General features: G+C 42.1%; 2 protein-coding genes across 2 annotated transcripts in view; both read right to left on the bottom strand.

The window, feature by feature from the left end:
• The window catches only part of WBP4 (WW domain binding protein 4), a 352,512-nt gene that overhangs the window by 109,854 nt on the left and 220,737 nt on the right, over positions 1-21,921 (bottom strand). The gene's annotated exons all lie outside the window — the stretch shown is intronic.
• CNMD (chondromodulin) lies at positions 774-20,116 on the bottom strand. Its single transcript, XM_063304316.1, has 9 exons — positions 19,954-20,116; positions 18,728-18,783; positions 17,055-17,195; positions 13,730-13,870; positions 10,556-10,669; positions 5,807-5,960; positions 5,201-5,237; positions 4,126-4,330; positions 774-992 (listed from the first exon to the last, which is right to left on the bottom strand). Exons 1-9 carry the CDS (start codon positions 20,114-20,116, stop codon positions 774-776), a joined length of 1,230 nt encoding a protein of 409 aa, XP_063160386.1.

Genomic DNA, 21,921 nt, shown 5'->3' with positions numbered 1-21,921 from the left:
GTTTTTTCATGCCATAAAAAGCCCAGCGCGGTCCTTTTGCTAACACAAGATACAACTCTGGCTATAAACCATTACGCTAATCCTCATTTTTTCATAGAATACCAGCAAAATCAAGGTATTGGTGGCAGCAGCAGCTTTCATATAGAGAGATTTTAATGACTTTTGCTGATCCCACAGTCCCATTTAATCTTTAATGCTTTTCTTCAGCCCTTTCATTTCTGGCAGCAGCCTAGGAAGAAAAGTGTATGGAAATCAGTTCCTTCCAGCTTTGCAATGATCCAGTCCTATTTGAATAACAACAGAGAGTAGTTTCACTCAGGATTTATTCATCACTCTACATCGTGGAAAAGTACTCTCAGAAGTAAAGGTAGCTAACAAACTTAACCAGAGCAAATGTTCACACTTACTACATACAGCCAAGTACGTGTAAAAGGCTGAATTTCACTTACCAAGGACCTTGTGTGTTGGAAAAACCATATTGCTCAGAACCAATACTTAAATCTAGCTCATTTTGTTGATTTTTAAAAAACTGCCCTTCTTGTTACAATACAGTTTTTACAGGCGGCTTCTAAGTCACAGCTTTTCGTTTATATAGCTCGTGAAATACTAAGATACAGGTTCTAATTTATATCTACAGCAGGTAATGATATTTTCTTTGGTTTTTAAAAGTATTTTCGCATAGCATAAACTGAGGGTTGTAATTTTGGTTGGGGACTCCTGGCTATATTTGCACATCTGGTCTGAGGTCCAGCATCACTCCCTTTCATTCTCTCTCACACAATGCCCAGGATACGGGCAACCCACCAATTGCAGGGCAAGATAAGCCGGCAAGCAGACCGACACCCCTGGAAATGATAAGGCCACGGAGAATAGCCCAGGAGAGGTTCGCAAACCCATTGGCAATGCGTGTAGCTCTGGGTACATTCGATACAACAGATCCCTTCATGATCCAGCCATGGGTCAAAGCTCATCCCCTCACCTGCTTCCAGCTGCTGAAAGGAAAAGAACAAGCCCAGCCTTAAATATCTTTTTAAAAGATTGTTATCTTTAGGTTTCTTTCATTAAAAACAAATGCCACAATGCAGCAGGTAGCAGAGTTTCTAAGTCTCAGCACACAGGTTACGTTGCATTTTTATTGGAGAGGCCTGCAAGGGTCCCCAAATTAACGGTCTTCAAAACCCTGGTGGTGGGACTGATTTGGAATTTAGTGACCTGATTTCTAAGGTCTGTTCCTGGTCTGTTCCTTTGGTGTGTTTCCCCCCGCCCCGCCACAAGGGATTGTAAGTGGTCCATGATAAATTTAACCAGGCCAAGGGAAAAGCGTTGACTATGATATGCAAACACCCTAACCCAGTTTATTCAACCTAAGAACTAAGCTAGGGAGAAGGGCACATTTTACCTGGGGTTCTTACAACTTCCCAATCATCTTGGTGCAAATTGCTAACCAGGCTTTATCCCACATACAAGACAGGGATAAAGTCCTGGAGCAACCTTGTAAAAAAATTGTGTTCCTGGCCACACTGCTGCTGCTTTACTTTTTGCTTCCCACCTTTGATCCCTCACTGCATTTGAAAAATGGCCAGAAAGGGATGAGGGTGGGTGAGGCCCCTCCCCTGACTCTCTCCACGGTAGTGTCCCACCTGATCAGAGAGAGAGAAAGAGATTTTCACTGAATGGGGAGAGCAGTGAAGGTTTATATAACAGTATCATTGGTCTTGGCATCACTGCCATTCTATCCCTGGAGGATGATCCAGGAAATGTCCTGTTATTCATTGGAAATTAAGGCTCTTGCTTGTCTCTTAAGAAGAGCTGGTGGTGGCATTTAGTAAGCCTTAGCTCAGATCTTCTCTAAGATCTCCTGAGTTGCTCTAATGGCCATGGGGACAGGTGGGGATTCCTTGATAGTAACAGGCTTGCAATTCAACTTTGATGGCTACAGAGATGGTTCAACCTCGTTTCCCAAATGCTTGGTCACATCAGGGACCAAGTATCACCATCAAAAGGTGGGCTGAACTAAAGTCCTTGTTTGTTGCATCTAATGGTTTAATACATTTTTAATTTCATTCTGTTTTGGCTCAGCATCTACAGAAAAGGGGAAATGCGGGCCAAGTGATGTCATGTGAGTTTACCGTATAAATGAAGTATATAATTTGGGCCATTTGAGAAATGATGTCATGATGGAGGTGATATCATCAAGGCATGTACAGGATGCCTGCAACTCAGCAGCCATCACTCTTAAGATTATAGGATCATATTTCATAGAATCCCTTTTTCTTCTAATTTCAAACTTGGAGATAGTAACCAATAAATATTTCTACTTCATCCACAGATATCCACTGAAACCATTTAACAAGGCCCATGTGCCTTATTAAGAAGACATACTGTTCAGAAAACACATGGCCCTTGTTTTTTACTCAATTAAGAAGTAATAAAAATATGACTCTTCTATTTAAATAAAAAAGAAGACTTTGGAAGGAGGGGGGAAACCCAGTAGGCTTTCAACATGCTGACTTTCGTACTTTGTATTTTTTTTTGGTCAATCAAGCATATTCAGTCATTGACACATTGCATCAGCCATCGTTAAATTTTAGATTTAGATCCAGTGTTCTGAAAACTTCTTAAGATGTAAAGCTCTTAAAAGTAGAGCTGCAAAAGTGTGGACAGACCTCACGGGGAACCTACCGGCATGTACTCTGTGGCCCCAGTAGCTGTGAATAAACATCTTGAGATGTTTTTGCCTTCTTTTGTGAGGAGAGAGGCTAAGAGGCAAAATCTTGCAGATGTATGTATAAGGTGATGGCTTCACCCCTTAAAAGACCATTATTCCCATCCTCAAAGGGTCCCTGCCCCCTTTTGAGTAGAGCACTGAAGATACCACACAAAGCCTGGTGCATCCCTCAGGCCAACTGAAGTTGCAGATCCCTGCCCTTTTCTTTTTTTCCCATTCAATTGTGTCTGATTCTTGGAGACTGCCTGGACAAGTCCCTGCAGTTTTCTTGGCAAGTTTTTTCAGAAGTGGTTTGCCATTGCCTCCTTCCCAGGGCTGAGAGAGAGTGACTGGCCCAAGGTCACCCAGCTGGCTTTGTGCCTATGGCGAAGCTAGAACTCACGGTCTCCCGGTTTCTAGCCTGGTGCCTTAACCACTACACCAAACTGGTATACATTCTGAGTAATCCTTCCCTTCCAAACTGGAAAGTCACCATTGATAATCCAAGTATTACGCCTTTTCCAAGGACTCATTATATGCACTACACAACCCATATCCATGGCACATTGCAAAGAATAAAAAGCAAATTCCTAGACAAATTCCTAGCAGCCATAAAAGGGCACAAGAGTTTGCTTAATAATAAATATATAAATATACATTTATCCATTACTTTTCTATCCTATTTTCATTCTAGTGCTCACACCCACACAAACCACCCTCCCTTTTATCTTTGGAACAATTTAATCCTAAACAAATGCAGAAGCATAGCTAAATGTCCATTTAAAATGCATTTCAAGCTACACAATGGAGACAACCATTGGAGACAACGTAGTTTTACATTTCTTCCCATTATGGTATCTGGACAGATGCTGTCCTATCATTAGCCAACGTGAACCAAATACCTCCAGTTAGTGATAACTGGGGAGACCACAGCAGCCCACCCCTTCTATTCATCCTAAACCTCCCACCCACCTCTTCCTAACGGGGGAAACAACACAGTGTTATCTCTACTATCCAGTCAGAATGTTCCAGGTCTAATGGGAGACATCATCTTGTTGCCAATGTTGAGATCATGTTCTTTAGAAGTACATTACTAGGGAATTAGGCATGTATAGGTGTAAGTGTGATGCTGCCATCTTTGCTTCAGGCACCATGTTGTCCTGGGATGGAGCTTCTTAGAGTGATACCAGATCAGGGATATGGCTCAGCCGTTGCCTCATGTAGCAAATGGGTGGAATAATCTGGGGGTAGATGGGCTGTGGCAAAATTTGATAAATAAAATAAACATGTTTCAGTAGTTGAGGCAGCAATGAACAATGGCCTGCCAAGGCTAAGAGAGAGTTGAAGACATGGAAGACTGGGTCGATAGATGATTTATGACCAAGTCTGTACAGGTTACACTGTTAACCAATACTCACATGGTAAGGATTCTCTGGATTAAAAGTTGGCCTGGAGATTTGCCCAGAAAGTTGGGTAGCATCGGATGAACGTTCTTGTTCACGAGCCCATTGTTTGGAGTGGGGCCTGGTATTTACTTCTTCAGCAGCTGCTTCAAACTGATCCAGATCAATATTTGGTTGTGTTTGGCATGTCTTCCTAGTAATTCCTCCTTTCTTTGCCCAACTATATAGAAAGAAAATAGAGTTTGTTTCTCATTTAATAGGTGCTACTATAAATGCTACTTTAAAGGTCCAGATTTAAACCTGCATACTTGCCCATTCACAGCTTCTCACCTGATGCAATCCTAAATTTGGGTTATGAGTACATGGGGGCAGCCCTTAAACAGGGTTCCAAGGATTTGGAAGGCCAGTCAGATCTGGCTGCCATACCCAAAGGCTTACCTTTCTTCAAGCTGGCTAGATATTAAAGCCAAATAACAGTTCCCAAATTCAGAACAGCCCCAACTCTAGCAGGATCTAATGCCATTCCAACAGCTGTTTTTGAGAGGAAATTATGGGGTATCTCATTCAAAGACTTGGCCCCCGTAATGGAGTTCCTAAACATTAACCCACATTTTGCTATGTACCCCTTATTATAAAGATGCCCAGTTGCAACTAATAACTCCCCATCTGGTCAAATTTCCAGGCCACTCAGATTCAGATTATTTACAGTTGTTACCATCTAGTCGATGGGCTTTTATTTCTCTGAATGTTGCTAAGTTTTGTTTTGCTGTTTGTAAAATACTCCATACCTCCATACCAAAACCTCAACAGTTTTACAATTATTAAGTTTTATCTTGCTTTTTAATTGGCTGTCTCAGAAGTTGTTGTCTTTTGCTTTTGAATTGGTCAGTGACCATAATATGGTAGATTACTACTCCCACAGCCTACTACCATTACTAATACTACTACTCCCAGCCTGGTGTAATCCCCAATGAGTTGGAACTGCAGTCCCTGCCCAGCTGAAATGGAAAAGCCTGTCTTAATTATTGTATTTCAATGTATGAGACAGTTCTTTAGACAGTTCTGAAAGCATGTGGTACCCAGTGGCTACATCCTGACGTAATGAGGCAGAAGTCTAGTCCAAATCTCTGAGCAGAAAAACAAAAAAGAATAACCAGACAAAGCCAATGCTCTTTCTTTATCTCCCCATAGTGTAGACCCAACTTCCAGGCAACTGAGAAGCACCTTAGATGTTCAGGAGCAGACCTATCATCTGATGACATGGTTTCCAACTCATAAATGCTTGTGTCTGTTTCCTTTTGCAAAAGAGCTAGCTATTGACTGGTTAGATATGTTGTTTTCCTTCAGGTGGTTGCAGACTCAAAGCCTATGTTCTCCCATGTCAAAAGTCAATCATTGTGGGAGAGACTATCCACTGTACATAAAAAGTATAGCCCCAATTCAAGGATCACAGAGAGAGACCATTGTCAACTGCCAGTAACTTAAAAAATTGATGTCAGCCAGAGTCACTCATAATGGGCTAAGTGGACAAATGATGATTCAGTAAATAGATGGTAGGGATAAAAATGTAGCCCTGGGAAGACCCTTAATCTTCCTTAATTTGACAGCTGCTCCATATATTTGTATATTGATGGTCAGAGATGGTTTACAGTTAGGATTTAACAAAATCTGAGATATTCCATCAAGGGGAAGGTACCTTTTGGAGAGGATGGTCGAAGCCAGAAAATTTGCAGATCACTACAGAGCTCTAAAATCTTAGGACTCAGGAAATTGTAATTCTTTACTGGCTGGTCTCCAGCCACCCAGACAAGGGAGTTTTCATCAAATTTAGCTGGTAGGATTTCATCTTCCTGTGGGGGAAAATCAGACATAAAGGTTCAGCTGGCTCATTTGGAGGTGTGGGCATCCCAGAATAAGTAAAGATCAGGTAGCTAGAAAAGAAACAGAGTCTCCCTGATCGTTACACTATTATTTTAGGTCTTACCTGATTCTCACTAGGTTCCATTTGAGCTTTGCTGGGTAATAATTTTATTAAGTGAAAGGTAACTAAAATGACTCCACAAATAAAACAAATAAATAGCATGAAGTCAGACATTAAAAAGACGTGGAAACTGAGACTGTTCTTATTAACTGCTTATGCCTCTATGATGGGCAATACAGTCCTCTTTTCCAGTTGTGCGGTGGTAATAACTCTTGGAAATGGTGACTTTGCCTCTTCTCCTTCAACTGCACAAAACTGCATCAGTGCACTGAAATTACGTGCTTCAGGTATCATTCTCACCCTTCCATAGTGCTCCATGTTCAGAAGAACAGTTTGCACATCAGCCCCAACCAGGATTCCGCACTGCCCTCATTCTAGTACCATCTCCATCCGATGTATAGGATGACCCTTATCGCCATCCAGAACGGCCAATAAGCCTACTAGCTGGTGACTGTAGTCCTATACATTGGCAGGAAGGGCAAAGCCTGGAGGTACATTAAGGCATAACAAATATATAACTCCTGCCTTGGCAAGCATATCTCAGTCTATGCCAAGGAAGGAACTCAGGGCTTTTGGAAGAGAAAGATTCTGCAGATTAAGCTAATTTGCTAGTGGTCCTACAATTTCTCTATGTGTATGTTTAATACGAGAGCCGTTTAAGTGTAGTGGTTAAAGGCACCAGGCTAGAAATGGGGAGGCCGCGAGTTCTAGTCCTGTCTCAGATACAAAGCCAGCTGGGTGACTTTGGGCCAGTCCCTCACTTTCAGCCCCAGGAAGGAGGAGGCAAGGGCAAATCCCTTCCAAAAATGTTGCCAAGAAAATTGCATGGACTTGTCCAGAGAGCCATCAAGAATACCAAGACTAATTCAAAGGGGTGTGTGTGTGTGTGTGTGTGAGAGAGAGAGAGAGAGACATGCTGAACAAAATCTCCAATTGCTTCACAATGATCATTGTGGTCTGTGTTCAGTACTGATGAACAATAAAATTCAAAAATTATTATTTTGCTACTTTCTGTGGTGTGCATGCTATTTGTGCAACAACTCAAGCTTCCCTTGTACATTACACTATCTAAGGATGTATGGTAGTTGCAGTGCAGGACTGAAAAGGCAGAAGAATATTGACTGAATTTATTTAGCAGTACCATGCTGGAATTAATGGGGTAAGCAAACAAGATTACATTAAAAAAAGTTTCAGTTGAGCAAGCAGAGGCTTTTCAAGTCCATAGAGACTCAAGTAAGTAGATAATAAAATGAGCAGGAAAGTGCCTCCAAAGACCAAACAGTGCCAAGAGACTCCTAAATATATTGAAAGGAGCTTCTTAGTTTTGGGGTCTAGCAGGTACAGCCAATTTGCTTTGAAAAAATAATTCTGCAGGAAGTGGAAACTTGATGCACAGACATATTACTGCTGCTTAAAGGCTGAAATGCACTAGAAGAATAACATGGCTGGCCCAATGCCACGATTTTAACATGGCCCTGGGCTTCTACAGCCCAGCATGCTTCAAACATGCAGTGCTAAAACTCTGATCATCTGGCCATGGATGTTGAGACTAGAAGCCCCATGTACTAGTTTGAGAAAGGTATTATTTTATTATTTACCCACTGTAGAAGTTTCACCTGTACACCATGGCCAACCTCCAGGAATCCTAGGGTATTCCAGGGGTGTACAAGTTGAATAAACAAATTAATAGATGGCAGAAGAGGAAATGAAACACTGGACTGTCATGTGTGACACTTGTTAACCAGAAAATATGGTTGATTATAATGAAATATGATCAACCTTTATTGAAACTACTGTGTATAACTTTATATGCATCTGTGAGAATCCCTCATACAGATAGTCCTCGCTTAACAACCATAGATTTAGACTTACGACGGTGCTGAAAAAACTGACTTGTGACTGGTCCTCACACAGCCGTCACAGTGTCCCCACAGTCACGTGATCATGATTTGGGCACTTGGCAACCACTTTGCATTTATAACCATCGCAGCATCCCATGGTCATGTGATCACCATTTCGACCTTCCTGGCTGGTTTCTGGCAAGCAAAATCAATGGGGAACTGTGTGATTCGCTTAATGACCACAGCAAAAAAGGTTGTAAAATTGGGTTGGATTCACTTAATGACCACTTTGCTTAGCAACCAAAATTTTGGTCCCAATTGTCAATAAGCAAGGACTACCTGTATGCATATTTTTGGTTGTTTTGCGTTTTTTCTTTTTTTTTTTCTTTTTTTTTACTTCTCCTGTTCTGTTTCATTGAATAAAGGCAGAAAACATAACAAAACAACCCTCTCCCAAAAATCAAAATCCAGGATGTCTCACGGACACTTCACTATAACAAATATTGAATTAAAATGCTTCAGTTAACCTAGCATTTGCCAAAATCAGAAGGGAATTTAGTCTGTCTTTCATATCTTTCTCTCCTTTTGTTCTTTTTGTTCTTTTTTTTAAAGTAAGTTATTTTTATTTTGAAAGGGTTTCATAAATTCCCTCCTCAGCGTGCAGCACAAAAAAGCCAGAGGAGAGGATAAAATGTAGGATTTTTAAAATCTCCTTGGCTAAAAGGCAGCTAGTAACAAAATCAATACAGTTACAATCTGCAAACAACTTGGACAAATAAAATTGATCTAAGGAGGTAGCAAAGGCGGTCTCAAAACTTTATTAGAGGACATTCACAATTTTGCTTTTGGATACCTATACCATGTTAGCGATTTTTCCTCCCTCTGCTTCCCCTGCCATGGACAAGCTGTAGTCTATTGTGTAAAAAGAATAGTTGGATTCTTTAAAGTTTCTAGTTCAATCAGTGTTATTTTCCTACATTGCTTTGAAGATGACAATGAAAAACCTTTAGGGCGCACTTCAAAACGACAGCTTTTTTGAAACACACACGTCAAGCTTTTGGTCAATATAATTGCTTTTACTGAACAAGACTTCAGAATCTTCATATTAGCAGGGAAACTGGAAGCTGTTCATTGCAAGCTGAATCTTTAGGGTAATCCAAATTCTGGGGAAGGAGGGTAAAATGCACAGCATTTCTAACTGATGTGTCTCCTGTACAATCGAAAGGAATCATTAATGGTGCTCTCACCATCTCTCTGGTTGGCAAGAAACAACAATTATTTTTTTCTATTGTCTGCAATGCAGCCTTCTACAATCCCAGCCCTTTCTTACTCTCCACGTTTTCTCTTCGAGACAAATACAGCCCATTTCATTTCTTTGCTCAGATGTTGTAGATGCCTCAGACTCTCATCTGTTCTGTTCTGTTTTTAATTTTCAATGTTTTTTTCCCCTGGAAAAATGATGCCCTAGACTGCCCACAATACTTGGTTTCTTGGCATTACTAGTTGAGAGTGCCAGCTGGTTGATGACCCAAACTGTTAATCCACTTTCGTACAGCATCGTAAGAAAAGAAAAAAAAGGAGGGGGGTGCCACCCAATTAACTAGTTTGGAGGTAGAGTCAAGAACAGAAAGGGAAATACCTCTTCACACAATGCAGAATCAATGTAGCTCATTGCCAAAGTACACAGAGAAAGCCCTATTCAGATGACTTGAAAAAGGGTGGCCAAATGGAAGCTTCATGGAAGCTGAGCAATATACAGGAATAGCACACATCAGTGTGGATGGCTTTACTTGTGAATCTGTTAAAATGGTTGGTTGGGTGCACATACAAAAACCTCTACCAGAGCCAACTGTTCCTTTTAAAGAAAAGCGTTCTGCTCTGACTAAGTTACTCACTCACTATAAATGTGTAACCCACTGGAACTTTTCCATCTTTCTTGGCAGTCACGTTAGAGTAGATTGCCTATTACGAATATGCATACAGATCCTACAAGTTACGCCCTGAACGTCATACTTGTAGATGCTGTTGAGGTGATGAAGGATTGCTTTTTAAGAAACCTTTAAGTTTCCTTTGAGTTTTGCTCAATTGCTAATGACATCAGGAACACGTCCACATGATTTCCTTGGCAGAAAATTAAAAAAGCGGTGGTCTTTTCAAAGGATAGCTTTTCAGTGACCCTTCTTCTCAGCCTTGGATCTCCCATCCAAGTGGTAATCAAGGTCTGATCCTACTTAGCTTCTTGAGATCAGCTGAGATCAGTCCTTGGCAAGACTTGGATTGGGCACCATTGTTCATCTAGCAAGCAGTAACTGAGGAGCCAAGGGAACAGCCAACATGGGGGTTATTTTAAGGACCATTGAGTCCATACAGTCTGGCATTGTTGCTTGGCCTGAAGGAACTTTTGCTGAAAAACGCCAGATCCATCTTAGAAAGACCAGCAGAACAGTTTAGCAGGAAAGCAAAGGGAAAAAGCTCCTTCAGGGTTACTTCAAGGCAATTTCATAGGAAAAAGGAAGCACTCTCCACCTTTCTTGCCCACATGGTACATGCAAACAACCTTCTCTTCTTCTTAGGCTTAATGTATCTTGTTTGAGGTTCAACCATATTTTGGAGGACTACTTACCAGATCAAAAGAGAGGCTCTCTTTTGACATCGCACTGACTTCAGGGATGTGAATTTTAGCTTGGGCTTTAATGAAGCATTTTCCTCCTCCAGCAAAATGAATTCCGGTAATGCCCTAGAAAGCAAGATCTTGGTTATTGGAGTAAGTGACCTCAAACACAAAACAAAGCCAGGCACACACAGTGAAGTTCTTTTAACATGGGTGGCAAGAAAACTTGGCAAAAGAAAGAAGGTTTTAAGGAAGTTTTCAAAAAGCAGGTGTTCAATGCAACACAACACTTTACCTCTTGTTCAAAACATGTCCTCATTTTGCTTTGTTTCATTCCCTGGAAGTAGGTAGCAGACTCTTTTTCTATTATTATTATTATTATTATTATTATTATTATTATTATTATTATTATTCCGTTCAATTGTGTCCAGTTCTCAAAGGCTGTCTGGACAAGTCCCTGCAGTTTTCTTGGCAAATTTTTTCAGAAGTGGTTTGCCATTGCCTCCTTCCTAGGGCTGAGAGAGAGGGACTGGCCCAAGGTCACCCAGCCAGCTTTGTGCCTAAGGCAGGACTAGAACTCACGGTCTCCCGGTTTCTAGCCTGGTGCTTTAACCACTACACCAAACTGGTATACATTCTGAGTAATCCTTCCCTTCCAAACTGGAAAGTCACCATTGATAATCCAAGTATTACGCCTTTTCCAAGGACTCATTGTATGCACTACGCCACCCATATCCATGGCACTTTGCAAAGAATAAAAAGCAAATTCCTAGACAAATTACGTGATGTTCTTTCCAAAACCTACACTGCAAAAATGCCAGAGGAAGAAGAGGACTTGCAGGCAGGGGAGGAGAATCTACACACATTTCTGTGCAGGCAATGGCTTTCCTTGTGATAGCCTTTGAGGTGAAAGTTGGACTTTGAAGAAGCAGGACAGAAACACTATTGACACTGTTGGATTTTAGTGCTGAGAAAATTCCTGAGAATACCATGGATAGCCAAGGAAACAACAAACAGACCCTAGAACAAACCAATCCAGAGTTCTCACTTGAGGCACAAATGACCAGGCTCAATTTATTATATTTTGGACACATTATGCAAAGATTCAGATTCCTTGAGAAATCCATAATGCTGGGAGAAGTGGGAAGAAAGTGAAGAGGATGAAGTGGATGGACTCAATTACAGCAGCAATGAAGACACCATTGGAAGTCCTGAAGAGTCAGGTTGGGGGCAGATGCTCATGGGAGAAAAAATTACCTTTATGGTTGTTAAGAGTTGACACTGACTTGATGGCACTCGATCGATCAATCATTACAACTCTAACCATTACAACCTAGTGAAGTTATTTAAGGCAATCCCAATATGGCACTGGGAGACAGTGCCACCACTCTCAAATTTGAGCTTCTCAGAGTGGTACCTGTCCTTAACATTGGAGATAGAGTCACCCGATATGCAATATAAAGGGTCACTAAAATGGACACAATATCATAAATACCAAATCTTATTTATTCTCTTTATTTGTTATATCTACAGTATATCGTCCCATTCCTCCAGAAGCTCAAGGTGATGTATTTACCACTCTCTCCTCCAACCCACCACAAGGACTTCTGAGCTTCCATGCCTGAGGGTAGACTTCAGCCTAACTGAATATCTTAGCTGCAGCACTGGAATGGGTACAGTTTTTATAATACATGGGAAGCTTCTTCTCTACCACTATTTCATCTCTAGATAACTCCACTGCTGCCCTTCTGCAGAGAGGTGTGCAGCTGGGTAGATTCAACAGAGGACAACTTAGTAGTAGACACTGAAATTTCATCCTCTCTACTATATGTGGATCTTCAAAAGTAAAGAGAAGCACAGATCTCTGCTAAATTTTAATGGGTATTAGTCACATACGCAGTTAAGTGTTCAGCTGAAAATATGAATGGTTCTAAGTTATCAGAGATCTGTTTCATTCTTGCACTGGGAGATGTTTAATTGATGGACAGCAGCTTAAGATATGAATTCTTTTAATAGGAACTCTAGAAAAAGGTTTTTGCATCAGGTATCTCAAAGCTTATTCTACCGAGCTAGAGTTATGATGGGTATTTTCATGCTGGAAGCAATAAATATGAATATTTGAATCAATGCTTTAGTCTACTTGGTTCAAACCATGGCCTGTATGAAACCTTCTCAGGCTTTCCATGGGAGCCCAGGTTGACCTAGTGGATCAAATTTTGCATGACCATGATGGGTAGGAAGACATACAGGGGAAATGACTTCTCAATGACTTTTCTCCCTATGAATACCTGAGGGAAAGTAAACATTTGGAAGTAGGACACCTTCCTTATGTGTCCTACTAATTAAGTCCCCTGTGGCCTAAAAGAAGGTGGAAATGAGATCCCTTAGACCAGCCTTTCTCAACTTTTTGACCCTGGAGGAACCCTTGAAATATTTTTCAGGCCTTGGGGAATGCCTGCACATTCAGGCTCAAATATAGGCCAGAAGTTACAAAATTATTGTATTTGTTTCATGTGTAGGACTGTATACAGTATATGCATTAACAGTGTTCTTAAACTCAAAATAAAGCATGAATCTTACCTCTTTAATGTGAAGTTGCCTGAATTTGAAATATTTTTTTAAATAAATCGTGATCTCCCAGGGAACCCCTAATGACCTCTCATGGAACCCGAGGGCGCCATGGACCCCCAGTTGAGAAACCCCATCTTAGACCAAAGAGCTCTGAAATACCCATGAATATTAAAGAGGACTCTGTGACATGTTTTGTAATATATGTTTTTAGCATTTAATTAGAATGTTGGAACATTCTAATTAAAGCAACATTACAACCACAGAGGGCTTAGGAAACTAATTACAAAAGGCTCTCAGTTTTTAAGAATGCTTACTGCTGAATAAGCAATACTGAAGGAACTGGAAAAAATATTAAGGGAAAAAAGTGAAAGATTGATGGGGTCCAATAATTTTGACAAAACCATCTTGTCTTTGTGCATGTGCATGAATCTGAAACAGAAAAATCAGAAGAATTCATCTGAAATTAGAGCTGACTCTATTCAATTTTTCAAGGATGTGTTCCCAAGTTCCTTAGGTAGTTCCACCTCAGATCGATTTTCAAATTTCAACCTTTTAAGATGACTTTTGTTGAAGGCGCTCTTTTCTGGATAAAAGAACTTATCCACTTGTACTTACATTCTGAAAATCATGAACTTCAACTGCTTCTTCCCCTCCACTTCCAGTTTTAAAGATCTCCAGATTGTTAGCAGTATCCACTTCCATTGATCCTTCTTGTAATTTTCCATCAACACTCACTGTATAATGAACATTATAGATCTGGAAACAAAACAAAATCTGTTAGATGATTATTTTGATTTAAAGCAAATAACAGCATTGGGTGTACATTTTTATTAAAATGCATTTGCACAGAACTGAACTTCTTATTCTGTTGTCTTTGTATCAAAGGCAGTGGAAGATTTTCTAAGCTCAGAACTTAAGCCCGTTTGTCAATGTCACACTGGATCACATATTTTGTGTGTGTGTGCACCTTTAAAGTCTGTGTTGAGTCCTGGTGACTGCCTGGACAAGTCCCTGAAGTTTTCCTGGCAAGATTTTAGAACTGGTTGCCATTGCCTCTTTCCTAGGGCTGAGAGAAGGTGACTGGCTCAAGGTCACCCAGCTGGCTTTGTGCCTAAGCTGGGACTAGAACTCACTGTCTCCTGGTTTCTAGTCTGGTGCCTTAACCACTACACCCATCTGCTTTAGGATTCTCCATAAAGGCTGTTCTGTGACTTGTACTCCTAAGTAACTTCCAGCAAAAACTCCCAGACCATGAAATTCATTAGATTTCTCTGTAATAAATCACTGTTAACTCCACGAAGTAGAAACACCATGTCGTGTATCTACAGATAACCAGGAGTAGTTTTTCCCCCAGAAACAGAGTACATGAATCAGAACCTCTATCTTTATTCTGAGGGTTCAAAAATATTACTACAGTTTCCTCTTCCATTCTCCCAAGAAGTCTGAAAGATAAGTCAGTCTGAGAAAAGGTGACAGTTATGTAACAGTGGAGATATTGGTCCATGCTGGAGTCTCTTTGAAGCAGGAGGGGGCGTGAACACAGGTCTGTCTGTGGTTTATTAAAATAGTTGGAGCCAAGCTCAGAAACACTTTTTCTGGAATCAAGTCTACAGCATTGCAAACAGCCCTACCTTTGAATACATTACTTGGACTGATCAGTTGATTAAAATTGCACATTCTTAAATGACACACTTCTAAACCTGTATATCAGATCATATTCAAATGTTTCTTCTTTTGCTGTGATATATATGATACCAGGTATTTATCCTATATCTGGATCTAAATCTATATTTATCTGTGTCGATCATATCAGGTAGTGAGGATTTAATATTCATTAGGTTTAAAATATGCCTGGTTTAGCTCCAGATGAAATAAGCCACACATTCATTTTGTTGAAATCAGCAGCACAATTTAGTAATAGCTTATTAAACCAACTTCACTGGGGCTAAAGCAGGATTTACACTGAGTCCAGTCCCCTACCTGGTTGGTTCCTCCATCATTTTGTCCAGATATCTCTGTCCATGAAAATGGAAACAATTGGATGATTTTTAAAGAGGGGAACTTCAGTTTAGCATGGCCAGAAAAGATAGGTTTTAATTCCATGGTTAGGAACAGCTGAAGCCATAAAAGAACTGGAAAGCAGAAATGACCAGGCTGGAGTGCAATAAAAATAAAACGTTGGAAAGACTTGGCAAATTCCCAAACTGAAATCAGAAGTCGGTTGAATTGTAAATGAAAGCTGATGGAATAATGGAAGGGTTGTTCTAAATGCAGCTTATTTTTGATGCTTTTTCATGATGGAAATGTTTCAAATGTAAGGTCCACCCTATAAATCATAGAAACTCCTGCTGTTTCTCTGGGAACCCATGAAGTTGCTTTCATCTCATGCCCAGGCCACGAGAGAGGCAGGATTAAGTTGCTTTTAGCTGTAGTGGTATTAAAGAGTTATGTTTCCTCTTTTCTGAGATCATCCCAGGGAACATCAAGGTCTCTGTCATCAGTTAGGCTGCATCCCCTTTCTGCTGGAGGGAAGTCAGTGACTGGAACAGAAGCAACAGAGGATGGGGATCGGCCGTAGGGACGGGAAGTGTTGGCCAAAATAGGTTTCCGCTCGCTTCAGCTCAGCAGAGAAGTACCTTTTGATCAAGTTGAGCATATCTGAATGTAGATCTCCCTCTCTCCCACTCCCCCCCAGAAGTCAGATCACAGAGATTTGTAGCAAAATACAATGTTCCCAATTGTCCATTCAGCCTAAACTTTTGTTTTTGGTGTGAATTACTTTCAATTATCAGATATATCTTTCAATTATATTTCTCCCTCCTTCCTTCCTTCCTTCCTTCCTTCCTTCCTTCCTTCCTTCCTTCCTTCCTTCCTTCCTTCCTTCCTTCCTTCCTTCCTTCCTTCCTTCCTTCCTTCTCTCTCTTTTAAATAAATTTGTCCAAAGTGCATTTCTCAACAGATAGAACATTCTCGATGTGGGAAAGAGGACATTGGTGTTTCCAAAAATATTATTCTGGTTTCCTCGTAAGACAACATCTCTGTTCCCCCCTCCCCTCCAGTAACAGCATTTTCACTTTTATTTTTATGTAATGTAGAACATACACACACACATTCGCACACACACCAAGCAATACATTCAAGGCAAGCAATTTTCAGTACAGCTTCCATAATTATTGCTGTTTGATTCAATTTTCTTTGTGGGAAACAAAAAAAAAAAAAGGAAACTGAATCAGATTTCATAGCTTTGCTTTATGGATGCTGCCTGCAGGAAGGATACCAAAAAAGAGCTGACTAGTGCTTAAGAAGTGAGGTTTTTCTCCCCCCCAAACACTGCTTTTTAAAAAACTCTCTTTCAGGAACAGCTTTAAAAGCCCATTTTAGCTCTTTTGAGAGTCTGTGATATTATGTGTGTACTCATCCCTTGCCTTTCCTCTCGAAGCTCAAGATCTTGTCTGCAGGACTGCCTCCCCCAGTTTTCCTCACAACAACCCTGCGAAGTAGGCTGGGCCGAGAAAGTGCAACAGAAAGCCTCCATGGCTGTGGGTGGACTTGAACCTGGATCTTCCACCTCCTAGTCTGACACCTGATCTGCTACGCCATACTGGCGGACTGATCAGAGGCTGCAATGAGGACCTGCCCCAAATGTTTGGTTGCCGTAGTGTGACAGCAAAAGTCACACACACACACACACACACACACACACACACACACACACACACAGGTAATAATTCCAATAGAAGAGAACGCATGTAGCTCAGGGTTGAACTCAAGCTTGTCTTCCCACCAAGCAGTAGAATCACAGCGTATCAATTAAATCCTTCAGCAGATCTTTCATGAAGCCCCCATGCGGCCGTGTGAGGTGGATGCCATGATCTACCAAATAACCAAGCCAGCCCGAGGAACTGAATGCAAAGGGGAGAGCCAGCCTTTCACTGCTCACCTCTTTGCTGTCCACTTTCCAGGAGTAAAAGGCACCCAGGACCCCCACGAGAAGGAGGACCACTCCACCAAGAAGCACAAAGGCCCCAACCCCGGGCCATCTTCCTGTGCTGGGCGGCTTGGCCATCAGAGCTGAGGATGCCTGCAGCAAGAGAAGTATCATTAGGAAGGCATTTGGGGGAAGGTGCCCCCTGTTTCTCATACCCAGGAAAAAAGGGGCAAGGGGAGGACTTTCCCATCATCAAAAAGAAAAATCTCCTTTGGGTTGAGTTCAGATCCTAGTGTCTTCATGGCCACGTCCTTGGCAGCAATATGGAAGTGGTTTGCCACTGTTTTGTTCCAGGATGATTTTTTGACTTCCTGGTGTGGCATACAACTCTGCTCAGCCCTACTCTGCTTAGCTTTTCCAAAACCAGGTAAGGGAGGCACCTGAGCTAAGCAACCCATTGGCTGAACCCACATCTCAAGATCTTTCTTTTCTTCTGCTCCTTCCTTGAAGGATCAGGAGCTGCAGATGCAACAAAAGTCCACCCTTTTGTAATTTCTTATTATAATGCAAACTGGTTTTTTTTTGTAGTTTAAAGCTTTTGTATTCTTTAAACTTTTATTTCTTGTGAAATGTAGGAAGAAAAACAACAACCAGTTGTTTAATTATAGATGCTATCACGAACTTAATGCTAGCCAGATTTTATAATGCATTTTTTTGTTTTGTTTTGTTTTTGCAAACTCAGGACTTTTCTGCCCAGGAGAATGTTGGACTGTGGCCACGTTCCCCTCCTACTTCTTCCTCTGCTGATGAGCCAGAAGGAAAAATCAGCCCAGCAAAATGGGGAAGTAGATATTAGGCTACACAGTCCATCTACAAATATGGCCACCTAACCAGAAGGTCTAAACTGAGGGCTGAATCCATTTGATCACAATGGATTTTGTCAAAAGGTTGTTGCCAAAGTTTGCCTAAGCAACCACAGCCCACTTTGAGGATCTGATAACCCTTTATGCCAGCTTTTCTCAACCTTTTGACCCTGGAGGAAGCCTTGAAATATTTTTCAGGCCTCAGGGAACCCCTGCATATTCAGGCTCAAATATAGGCCAGAAGTTACAAAATTATTATATTCGTTTCATGGGTAGGCCTGTCTGTATGCATTCACAGTGTTCTTAAACTCAAACTAAGAATGAAACTTAACTCTTTAATGTGTAGTTGCCCAAATTTGAAATATTTATTTAAACAAATTGTGATCTCCCAGGGAACTCCTAGTGACCTCTCACGGAACCCTGGTTGAGAAACCCTGCTTTATGTGGAAGTGAATTTGATGGTGCCAAAAAATAGTTCTCTGTAAAAATCAATTTCTGGTATGGGGACACAGGTGGGATGGGAAACCTCTTTTGCACAGTTTTATCGCTACCCTTGCCAGCTCTTCTTACCTCTGCTTCAAATACTCTCCATTCTCAGAAGTGGGATAAAATTAAGGCAAGTTGTTTGCCTGAATACGAATTGTGGATTCCCCCCACCCCCATGAACCAATACTGCTGTCCATGTTTATTTGTTTGTAACCCGTGCCAATTTAAGAAGTGCCTAGTTGAATATCAGAGGAAGGTGTGTATTGCTTTGTAGTGAATCAATGATTTTCCTCCAGCAAAATACAATTTTTTCATTAGATTTATATCCCACTTTACCTCCAGGAACTCAAAGCAGCACGCACAGGTCTCTCTCTTCAAAATTTTCCCTACAACTGGAAGCAGATAAGGTAGGGTAGATGGTGAATAACTGACCGAAAGTCAACCCAGGGAGATTTTCTGGCTGAGGGAGGACCAGAACCTGGATTTTCCCACTCCTAGTCCAGTGCCTTCACTACCACATGACATGGTTTCACCTTGAGAATGTGATTTGCTCTGGCTTCTGATGGAAAGCTTGAGTTGAGAAGGCCTACTTGCAGGGTGACCACACAGGAGGAAAATAAGGGCAAATCTAACTGTTTTGGAAACGGAAGCTTGGAGGAGACACAAATCACTTTTTATCTGGATCTTGTACCTTGATGTAGGGAGATCAAGCCAGGTTATTTAGAGGAAGGACCAGCAGTCCCATCAGGGATCAGGAAGATCTTTTGTACTAGTGGTGACATCAACAAGATTTGTGTCCTCCTGATCAACAGAACAAAAATTTGTTCTGGCAAAACCAGAACAAATGGGCAAGTTGGGACACTTTTTTTCCTGGTTTCCCTCCATTCTAGAAGATGTGATTTTTTTGGAAAAGGAGTGCCATGAGGGAGAAGGAAAGCCCTCTGTGGCTGTCTTCACACAACTTCTTTAACCTGCTTCCTGAATGAATGCATTGTCCTGCTTTGCAGAACACGCTAGGGACAGGCATACATTTGCCGCCTTGAGTTATTTATAAAAATAATAAAGGCAGGATAAAAATTAAATAAATCCATAAATAAAGCAAACCCAGTGACTTTGCAGCAGGCCACCAGAAACAGCCGCCACCAAGCTTGTAGAAATGGAGACAGCTAACTTCTGAACTCACCTGGTTCTACCAATGAAGCCTTGGGGGTGGGGGGGCAGGATTCTCCAGGCTGAGCTCTAGCTCACTTGGGTGCTGAAGAAAAGGGCCTCGGAGATGTCGGTCGATGCTCAGGGTCACTCTGAGTGGCTCTGCCCCTCCGATTCATGGCGCCTTCTGGCACCATCCAAGGTAGGGCTAGGAAGATGCCAGGGGCGCCTGGACGGGCGATAGCGGAGCCTCGCCACCCGCAAGGCAACCTTGGCTGCTTCCTAGCGGTGCCCGGTGGATCCGAAGTGGATCCGAAGCAGGCCGATCGCATTCAATATCCCTCCCAACTCTCTCGGGGGAAGCGAAGGCAGACTGGGGGCTTCGGGGGAAGCGGCAGGGGGAAATTACTCACCGGCGGCCGAAGCGAGGGGCACCTTCCCCGGCAGCTTCTGGGCCATCCCGCTCCCCCGCCAGCCGGACTGGACGGGGCGAGGAGGCGCAGCTCGGACGCGGGCGCCTGCAGCGCCCCCCTCGCCTTCCCTTCCGGGCTTGGCACACACAAGGCGCCCATTCATCGCCGCCAGCGGGGAACAGGAGCTCTTCCCATGGGCGGGGAGCACTTTCCAGGAACGGCCGCCAAAGCCGTCGCCTTAAGCCGGGCTTAAAAGTTGCCCGGCGCGCTACAGGAGAGGAAAGCGCTCCAGAGACGCTTCTCTGCGTCCTCCAAGCAGGGAAGTTGGGCTAACCAAGGGGCTGGAAGATCAGGGTTGGAAGTAGGTTCAAGCAACGTCCACACTAAAGATGTGTAGGTGTCAAGCGCTATCTGGGTGATCTTGTCTAGGCAGAGACGAAGCAGACTCATTCCTGCCTGGGCCTTGGCAGGACGTCATCAGGGCATCCTAAGAGATTGAACAGCATGGAAGAAAACATGGACATGTTTCTAGGAGTCAAGCTTGATGTCAATTTCAGGGCCCAGCTAGCAGATGGCACTGATCAGACCTGGAGTGAGGTCAGAAAGCTAAGCAGGGATGGATCTTGTGAATGGGTGGATGGGAGACCACTAGGCAATCTTCAGGCAATTGAAACAACCCACTGAATGATCACAATGGTAAACCGCTTCTTTATTGCTGCCAAGATCCATAACATGCTCAGGAATCAAACTTCCCATGCATGCTTATTTTACCTTTTATGGTGTCAATGCTGTGGTAGTATGAAGCCTGTCTTTATTAGTGATAGATTGCCACATAATGACTGAGGATACTAGAAAGTGGCATAAGCTCTGAGTGTGGAATTTGCCCATGAGACTGGTCAGCAAACAAACAAACAAACAAAATCTGTAGTTTGTATATCCTAATTCACCTCAGATAGGTAATTCTGTCACACAACTCTAGACCATCTTTTTATAACATGGAAACAATATAATTCTAGAGAGTGGTTATTCCAGAGAAATGGAAGTGAAGTAACTTGAACTTTCTGTTGCATAAATACTTATTATTATTATTATTATTACTATTATTATACACTGAATTTTTTTAAACCTCACTTTCTAACATGGATGTCATTCTAATCTACTGTATTTCCTTTTCATCCCACTTCTAGTCCATGTAACTTTTATCTTCATGACATGAGTTAGTCAGTTTGAGGGCCCCCCCAACCTTCGTTCCCCCTCCCCCCCCTTGCACAAGAGCTTTGGTTCAAAATCTGTTCCAAATTTCTGCGATCTCAATATGTTGTTCCTGTTGGAGAACATAACTGTTTTTTCTCTGGTTCTGTGCCATTTCTAGCTTCTTGTCTTCAGGCATCTGGAACTTCATGGGTCTTTAAAGGAGCAGGGTGGCTTGATGGGTTTGGAGCGTAGCCACTGCTCAGATTTTTATGGCTACAGCCAGAGATTGCTGGGAGAGATGCTAGTAGTTTATTCTCTTTTCCTTTTGTGTGGAAGGTGGGAGTCTGGGAGAGTTTAGCTCTTCCAGGACCAGCAGTAGCTCAGAGTGGGATCCAGGGGCATCGGGGGGCAGGGTGTGGTTAAAAAAAAAAACAGGTTGGCTGCTGTGACTCACATAAAAAAGTGGTAGGGCTTCAACTGCATGGTTGTGACTGCCATCTTGACTCTTTTGACCATGCCCTTCTGTGGACAACCCAGGCAGAATCCCAATTGAATACCACTCCTTTGCACTGTCCCTCACGGTCTGATGAAAATGAAGGCAACCATGGTGCCTTTAGGAGGGTTAGGAAATGGAAGAACAAAGCAAAAGGTATTTGAGGTATGTGCCTGTATGGATGTGTGTTTGTTTAAGAGATCTGTCTATAATGGTATATGGGAATGACCTTGGGAGACAGGAGAAAGAGCCATAGACCAGGCAACAGTCAGATAAGAGGC

Source organism: Candoia aspera, chromosome 5 (genome assembly GCF_035149785.1).
Source record: "Candoia aspera isolate rCanAsp1 chromosome 5, rCanAsp1.hap2, whole genome shotgun sequence".
Taxonomy (NCBI): domain Eukaryota; kingdom Metazoa; phylum Chordata; class Lepidosauria; order Squamata; family Boidae; genus Candoia; species Candoia aspera.
The sequence above is the reverse complement of the archived record's forward strand: the minus strand, read 5'-3'. Positions and strand labels throughout refer to the sequence as shown.

Bases quoted from the DNA above. Each gene is read 5' to 3' on its own strand.
- CNMD (XM_063304316.1), bottom strand. From the start codon at position 20,116: ATGAATGGGCGCCTTGTGTGTGCCAAGCCCGGAAGGGAAGGCGAGGGG. The intron at 18,784-19,953 runs GTGAGTAATTTC...ATCTGCTTCCAG, and splicing joins GCCCCTCGCTTCGGCCGCCG to TTGTAGGGAAAATTTTGAAG. The intron at 4,331-5,200 runs GTAGCCACTGGG...CTTTCTATATAG, and splicing joins CTGCCTCATTACGTCAGGAT to TTGGGCAAAGAAAGGAGGAA.